Raw genomic sequence first — 8,913 nt, 5'->3', positions numbered from 1 at the left:
GGCAGGAAGATATAACTACCAATTAAAGCTGTTTAATGACTCGGATGTGATTCATTTCTATCGGTCATTATCAGTACTGGAACACGATAACAATTAATCACTGATGTTATTGTAATTTTTCATCTAAATTACAAAAAAAAAATGTTTGGTATGTTAGTTGGTTACTGGTCTCTCTCTCTCTCTCTCTCTCTCTCTCTTACTTCTACACTATCCTTCACCACACCCTTCTATCCTTGCTATCCTTCTTAATCTCCTTCTCTCCCTCATTATTAACTGTATATCATCCACTTTTTATTCTTTCAATTATTCCATTTCTTTATCATATTACCCTCTTCTACTCAACTCTCAATTAAAACATAAAATATTATAATTAAATATAAACAAACATAATAAAAAAAACTAAAAAAATCCTGCCATTACTTTTTTTTTTAGTATATTAGATCCAGTTAACTTTTCCAGCCCAAATATTCGATGGTCTGCAACACATCAAAATTTCTCTTTCCTTGTTCTGAGGTGTAACACAATGGCTGCCTTTCATCTCTCCTGTTTCGTTTCCTTGATGGTATTCTGGGTTTTTATTATTATTCTATCTTTGTCTTGTGTTTCTGGTTTAATCATCTTCTCTTAAATTCATCATTCGCTTCTATGAATATATGAACCTTCTGACTGACTGACTGACTGATTGAATGCCTAATTGACTGACTCACTACCTGACTGACTGACTGATATACTGACGGATCTTTATACCGAGTGATTAAAGTTATTTCTGGACATACAATTATTCCTGGAGTTATATTATTGTCAGGTTTGGGATTACAAATTTAAACTGTTGTAGAGAATTGCGAATTTCATGTCATTGGGTAAGGGATTTTTTTTAAAGCATCTAATGACATTGAGGGGCTGTAGGTTGGGTTGGGTTGGGTTGGGTTGGGTTGGGTTTCGACGTATCAGAAAAAATACGAAATTTCATAATAAAATAAATCAGTTTTAGTCAAATGATTACACTTTCCTTACCTACCCTCTCCCCTCCCCCTCCCCTAGACCTTCCCCCTCTACCCCTCCCCATAACCCTCCCCTTCCTCCTTCCCAGACCCTCTTTCCTTACCCCCTCCTCTCCAAATCACAACACAACACAGCCCCAGTCACTTACTTCTGGTGGAAATCGGCGATGAACTTGAAATTATTGAAGATTAGTTCCTTCTGGTCCCTCACACTACGGGGCGTTGTTGACTTGTCCATCAGGCAGTAATAATTCTCCATCACAAATTCTAGATCTCTTACGAACTCTTCCTCTGTCTCGATAAGCTCACGGATAGTCGCTCTGGAAAGTTCATTAAGAGATCAAAAAAAGTGGGTTTAGGAGAGTTACTATGTAGAGTTGAGGGATTAGTTCGGTGTAAAGTCTTCAGGAGAGTTCAATGTAGAGGAGATATGATGTTTTGTTGGATGTAGAGTTGAGGGATAGCTCTGGAAAGTCAGGGGGTGGGGGTCAGGAGAGTGTAGGAGAGTACCCTATGTAGAGGTCAGTGTTGATGGGTGTCTCTGGAAAGTCATTGAGAGGCTAAGAGAGTGTAGGAAAGTCTCAAGAGATATTAATTGCTGTCCCCCTGTAAAGTTAAAAATGGAGAGTCTTTATGAACTCACTTTACTCAGATGTTAAAGAAAGTTAGAGAATTGTCTCATAATATCGAAAACTCCGATAGGTTGCAGAAAGTTAAGGAATTTCTCACTTAATTAGCTTAGGTTAGGTTAGGTTAAATGGAGTTTTAAATCATGTTTACAAAATTTAACCTCATTAGAGCTTCAAATAGTATATAGAGTCATTATTCTGTGAAACTAAATTACCAAGAATTTACAGAAATAATTGCAGCTCCAATTAAGAGACGTAAAAAAAATATATATATAAATAAATTAAAACTGAAAGACAAACAGCTTAAAATAAACAGCTTAAAATAAACAGCTTAAAATAAACAGATTAATTAGCAAGACAAAAATACAAACAAGATATAAACAACAACACTTTATAGAAACTTGGAAATGTTATAAAAAAATAAACAAAGAATTAATTAAAGAACAGTAGAGAATCGCTCGTCTTCCATACATACATACATACATACATACATACATACATACATACATACATACACACATACATACATACATGGGTGAGCTATGTATAATATTTACAAAACTGTCGCCTTATTTTTGTTACAAAGTTTTCCACTATTTAGTTTTTATCAGTTAATGAAGGACTGATTTAGCTTTTCCCTTCCAAGAAATTATTTAAGGCTGAATAAAGGGGTCTCTCTCTCTCTCTCTCTCTCTCTCTCTCTCTCTCTCTCTCTCTCTCTCTCTCTCTCTCCTTAATTTTCATACTTTGATTATTTTTCTTTCTCCCTCCTATCTTCCTCTCTCTTCCTCTTCCTTCTCTCATTCTTCTCAATCTCATCCTCTTCCCTGCTCTTTCTCTCACTCTCACCCTATCTTCTCTTCGTCTCTCATTCCCACTCACTTCCCTCTCTCCCACTCACTCCCAGCAGTACTCACGTCCTTTTAGCTCTGGCTTCGTCTTCAGGAGAGGGCCCCAAGAGCTTACTAGAGAGTTTACGTGTCTTAAACTCTCTAATCTCCTTCATCAAGTTCTTCTTCACGCTAAGGGTCTCCTCCATGGCGATGTGCTGCATGGAGCGCTTCAGGGAGGCCTTGATGGAGGTTGTGGTCTCCTGGGTGTGGACGGCTAGGAGACGCGATGGTACCAACCCCTCCTTCCCTGATTCTTGGTCCCGTACCAGCCATCTGCAAGAGTAGCGTGGTTTGGTTAGGTTTGGTTTGGTTTGGTTTGGTTTATTTTGGTTAGGTTGAGTTTGTTTTGTTTTGGTTTGGTTTGGTTTGGTTTGGTTAGGTTTGGTTTGGTTTGGTTTATTTTGGTTAGGTTGAGTTTGTTTTGTTTTGGTTTGGTTTGGTTTGGTTTGGTTAGGTTTGGTTTGGTTTGGTTTATTTTGGTTAGGTTGAGTTTGTTTTGTTTTGGTTTGGTTTGGTTTGGTTTGGTTTGGTTTGGTTAGGTTAGGTTGAGTTTGGTTTGGTTTGGTTTGGTTAGGTTAGGTTTGGTTTGGTTTGGTTTGGTTTGGTTTGGTTTGGTTTGGTTTGGTTTGGTTTGGTTTGGTTTGGTTTGGTTGAGTTTGTTTTGTTTTGGTTTGGTTTAGGAAAAGACGTATGAAAAGTTTGTTGATAAAATTCAGATTATTTGATGATTTCACACCTCACCTAATTTAACCCAAAGATTAACCTAACCTAACCTAACCTAAACTAATCTAACCTAAGCTTACCCAACCTATATTCTGTTCACTTCAAGCTTGCAACTAAATCAAAGGAATCTCGTGATTGGTCGAGTCTCACATGGCAATTAGACACTCGAAGTAGTAACGAAATAATAAACGTGGTTGATCACTTTTAAGTTATTACCTTTAATGTTATTATATCTAAGTTATCAATATATTTCACATGTTAATTATAACTTCCCCGGTATTGGATATCATTCTAGATTAATTCATACTTGTTAATATTACTTGATGTTGGAGATAATTAAGAAAATAACTTATATAGTGAACTTTTATTAATTAATCCCCTCCCACCTCACCACCACCAACCAGCTCTAGGCAGTGGCGACAATGACCACGTAAATGAAATATATAGTTATGAAAATAGGAAAAAATATCAAACTTTAAGAGAGAAATCCCACAAAGTTTACGAGTACATAATTAAAACACCCTTAGGAATCTTAGGAGAATTTAAAACCTTTCTCATATATTTTCCTCTCAGGTGCAAGATGTTAAGGAACCAACCCACACTTCTTTACCTTTAATTAACATCCACATAATATGACCAAAATGGAGTCTAAGTTACCTTGAGACTGTAATGCAAGGAGATATTTATTGTGAACCTCAGTTTAGGAAGTTATATTGACGTGTTGGTTAAAGGTCTGAATAAACATCAAGGTCATCCAGGTGTTAATGCTCTCTGGGGTTAAGGCTTTGTTGTTCCTGTGTGTTTGTTTGTTTGTTTGTTTGTTTGGTATTGGATTTCCTTTCGTGTTGTGATTATGAGATGTTTTTATTATTTTTATTTATGTTTTATCGCTGTCTGTTTCTGTCTGGCTGTTTGTATCTTTATTTCTTTCTTTCTCTCTCTCCTGTCTTATCTCCTCTCTCTATTTCTATTTCTTCTCTCTCTTTTACTTCTCTTTTACTTTTTGTATTCTTGATCTTTTCTCCTCCATCCTTCTCTCTTGCTTCTACCTCCCTCTTTTTCTTGCATCTCCTCCTTCTTTTCCTACTTCTCCTTCCTCCCCTCCTGCTTCCCCCCTCCCTTCCCCCTCCCCTTCCCTCTCTCCCCTCCCACCCCCTCCCCTGAAATGGAGAAAATACCCCATTCTCAAAACCTCTGGCGTTACCATGACAACCATCACATCAAAACAAAAACACAAAATAATAAATAAATAAAATCCGGAACATCAAACAGAAAAGTGTTAACTAGTTATGCCAGGTAATAGGTCTTTACGGAGTCGCCTCAATAAAGGAGATTGGAGTTGATTATGGCAATAGATTTTTTTTTTATAATTTGCATGAAGGTAAAGTTTTGAGTGTAGGATTCGACGAACTTTGATGAGCTTTCAATTGATGGGCGAGACTTGGGATTCTATGTATGTATGTGTGTGTGTGTGTGTGTGTGTGTGTTGGTGAATGTGGTAGTGGTATGGTGAGCTGTTGTGGTATGTAGCGGTGTAATGGTGTGGTAGTAGTGTGGTATAATGGTGTCGTTAAATGGTGTGGTATGTGTGGTAGAGATACGTGTGGTTAAATTTGGTTAAGGAATGCTGGTTCCACTGACTCACCACGGATTCACCCCTAAACCGACTCACATCTCCTACACCTCTCCCCACCTCCCTCACCTCCCCTCACTCCCCCTCACCTACCTCACCCTCCTCACCCCCCTCACCTCCCTCACTTTCCCTCCCTCACCTCCTCACTTCACCCCCCCCCTCACCTCTCCTCACTGGCCTCCTGTGCACGGGATCTTGGGTCGGGATGGTTCCGCTTGGGTCTGACTGCCATCTTGTGCTTGGCAGCCGAGTTGTCCAGGAGACCCACCGTTGTCTTGTCATCTCCCTCCAGTCGCGGCCGTCTGTGGGCGTGGGCGTGTGGGCGTTAGAGAGCGTGAGCGTTAGATTGTGTGTGTGGGCGTTAGATTGTGAGTGTGGGCGTTAGAGTGTGTGAGTGTGAGCGTTAGAGAGAGTGAGTGTGTGTGGAAATATCTGTTCGTGAGCGTAGATGTGAAGTGATATATGTGTGTGTGTGTGTGTGTGTGTGTGTGTGAGTGAAGATGTTATTCACCTTTATAAAATATAACCAACCATCCCGGGTATAAATAACAGACACATAACATAAGTAATAATTCTACCTGGTGATAGTTTAATTAACGTGTAATTTTCAACCTGAGAATAAAAATCAAATACTGAGCTAGAAACATCATTAAAAATTCCTTTATACCAAAATGACCCACTTACTTCACTCTCAGCTGATGATTAGACACCCCAGCTTAATTTACCTGATGATTAGACACGCCAGCTTATTTTACCTGATGATTAGACACGCCAGCTTATTTTACCTGATGATTAGACACCCCAGCTTAATTTTACCTGATGATTAGACACCCCAGCTTATTTTACCTAATGATTAGACACGCCAGCTTATTTTACCTGATGATTAGACACCCCAGCTTAATTTTACCTGATGATTAGACACCCCAGCTTATTTTACCTGATGATTAGACACCCCAGCTTATTTTACCTGATGATTAGACACCCCAGCTTAATTTTACCTGATGATTCGATACGCCAGCTTATTTTACCTGAAGATTAGACACCCCAGCTTATTTAACCCTGCCACAGCTTCCAGGCGACCGAGCACACTTATAGTAACATCAGTTCTTCCTCTTATTAACTTCAGAAAACTATACAGGTAGAGATCTAACAAGGCTTAACATCTCAGGTGTTTTATCACATTACCTTAACCAGACTTTTCTCACCTGTTAATTTAATCTCCACACCTGACACATAACATCAAGGTGAGTTATGAGTTACCAATGTTATTTAAATAAACCCAGTGTGAGGTGTGTTCTAATTAACGGAAAAACATCTCTCAGGTAACTCGTTAACGTAAGATACACCTGTGTTATTCTCAGTGTCAAGGTGGTATGGTCGAGCTGCTGATTGCTCTGTGTACAGGTAATGGCTTTGTGTAGTCAAGTAAGATAATATTATGTTACCTGAGAGAGAACTTCTACAAAGGCAAAGAAAATACTTGTAATAGTGGGATTTTCCGCTTAACGGGGTCCCCTGTACGTAATCAGGACACACACACACACACACACACACACACACACACACACATATATATATATATACACTATACAAACATACACACATCCATATACATATACAAACACACACACACACAAAAACAAACAACGGTGTGTAGTGATTCTGAATTGTTATGTAACGATACAGAGAAATACAAGCCTTTGGTGTGTGTGTGTGTGTGTGTGTGTGTGAATTAATTTTAATCAAGCTAATAATAAAAATAAAACTTGGTTCTCTTATTTCGCAAAAACGCCAGAGAGAGAGAGAGAGAGAGAGAGAGAGAGAGAGAGAGAGAGAGGAGAGAGAGAGAGAGAGAGAGACTAGGCTCTACGACACCCTGACTCTCACGTAATGACCATAAATATGTGAACATCAACGAGAAGACGTGTGATTAACTACCAAACTACCTAACTACCAGACACCTACCTAACAATGATAACAGGCGAACAAGCAGTCACATATGATAGTTCCATAATTAAAAAAAAAAAACTACCGCTAACAAGCCCATTACGACTTAACTACCTGACACTTGTTTACCAACGATAACAGCCAATCATAACATCCCATTAACAACCAAATCACCAAACTAACTAACAACTACCTAACTAACGTAACTACTTAAACTCTTATCTAACAACATATTAACCACCAAACTACCAATCACTTACCTAACAAGGGTCAACGAGAGTAATGGCACCAAGAGTTGTACGAGGTAACAAGGTTAGTGGTGTACTGCGTGTGGCTAGTAGCGGACCACCACTACTGCCACTAAACTACGTGGGGTGGTAACTTAACCCACCCTGGGTATAGTCGACGTGGGAGATGGGGTGGGGTGGGTGGGTGGGGTGGGGGTGGGTGGGTGAGGGGAGGGGGTGGGGGTGGAGGGGGTGAGGGGGTGGGTGGAGGGGTGGGGGATGAGAGGAATGTAGGAGACAGAAGACGCAGACGGAAGGATAGGAAGGAAGAATGGTGAGAGGAAGGAGAATGTGATATATATATATATATATATAGAGAGAGAGAGAGAGAGAGAGAGAGAGAGAGAGAGAGAGAGAGAGGGAGAGAGAGAGAGAGAGAGAGAGAGAGAGAGAGAGAGAGAGAGAGAGAGAGAGAGACTCATAAACTCACCATCAATTATCGTCAACTAAACTAAAATAAAAACGAAATAAAACCAATAAAAACCAAACAAAACAAAACACCGGTATCAAAACTATCATTCCATTTTCATAATTTCCATAACTATATCCTATAATGCATAACTAAACTAAACTCCCTCATTACATTTCCTTAAGGTATAACTAAACCATTTATCATGTTGTCAGCACTACCCCATCTATTAACAAAATGACTGTAGTAATAATGGGGGGGGTGGAGGAGAAAATGGGTGTACTTATGGGATGAGACATGTAAGTTTCTAATTTCCCCATTGACCCAACCCAGGGTCATAATGGGGGAGGAGCACAACAGTAATAGTAATTGTGAGAGTTGTGTGGTAATTATACACGTAAAGGTGGTTTAACTTCCTGAGCTATAATTGTCTGTGTGTGTGTGTGTGTGTGTGTGTGTGTGTGTGTGTGTGTGTGTGTGGTGTGTGTGGGTGTGTGTGTGTGTGTGTGTGTGTGTGTGTGGGTGTGTGTGTGTGTCACGATGATAGTGTGTTTGTGTGTACAGATGACAATGCTAAATCCCTAATCCCTCATCCCGACTTGTTTATCCCTAACCTAATCCCTCATCCCGACTTGTTTATCCCTAACCTAATCCCTAATCCTTACCTCATTATGATGGACAAAATCTCCAGTTGCCAATCAACACCAAGCCACACCTTAATCATCACCCTAATCACCTAATCCGGACTCACTTATGGGGGCTGGATTTGTCAACAAGGACGAGTTTCTGGCCAGCCACAACAGCCAGTCCCTCGGGGTCGTCAGGGTGGTAGTCTGCATTGACGAGGTATGTGATTGTCGTGGTCGTTTCCTCCTCCTCTTGCTACATAGAAAACGGGAAATGTGTCAGAAAACGGGGAATGGAAGAGCATAGACTTGAACGAGTTATAGAAAATGGAATGTCAGAAAGTTTGAGGAAATTATAGAAAATGGGAAATATGTCAATAAACTGGAGACAAGAAGAGGATGGATTTAAAACGAGTTATAGAAAATGGAATGTCAGAAAAATTAAGATCATCATAGAAAACGGGAAATGTATCAGAAAATGGGAGAGAGTAAAAAGAAAGTATTTTTGTCACAGAAAATTACTCTAGGAAAATAAATCAGAACTAAAATCTATATGACAAAATATTTCAACAACTGTAGTATATATTAAATTATCAAATGGATTAATATTCTCAGGTAAATACAAAAGGTGGATAATTATACCTGAAGACTATAGTAATTACTCTACAGGTATTAGTAAGATGCTGGATATTACGTAGATATAATCACACAAATATCAAAGTCTAATAATCATGAATAGTAATAATCATAATAATAATAATAATA

The 8,913-nt window shown here is 39.2% G+C and overlaps 1 protein-coding gene across 1 annotated transcript in view; it reads right to left on the bottom strand.

Annotated features, from left to right (window-relative positions):
- LOC121874422 (obscurin-like) overlaps window positions 1-8,913 on the bottom strand; it is a 201,004-nt gene that overhangs the window by 119,346 nt on the left and 72,745 nt on the right. Inside the window, exons 5-8 of the mRNA XM_042378552.1 lie at window positions 8,274-8,404; window positions 5,044-5,181; window positions 2,548-2,796; window positions 1,151-1,321 (exon numbers count right to left, since the gene is read on the bottom strand). Of these exons, the coding sequence (XP_042234486.1) occupies window positions 1,151-1,321; window positions 2,548-2,796; window positions 5,044-5,181; window positions 8,274-8,404 (689 nt within the window). The remainder of the gene's footprint in view (window positions 1-1,150; window positions 1,322-2,547; window positions 2,797-5,043; window positions 5,182-8,273; window positions 8,405-8,913) is intronic.

This window comes from Homarus americanus, unplaced genomic scaffold (assembly GCF_018991925.1).
Source record: "Homarus americanus isolate GMGI-L3 unplaced genomic scaffold, GMGI_Hamer_2.0 scaffold43349, whole genome shotgun sequence".
Taxonomy (NCBI): domain Eukaryota; kingdom Metazoa; phylum Arthropoda; class Malacostraca; order Decapoda; family Nephropidae; genus Homarus; species Homarus americanus.
This window is presented reverse-complemented; position numbering and strand designations above follow the sequence as displayed.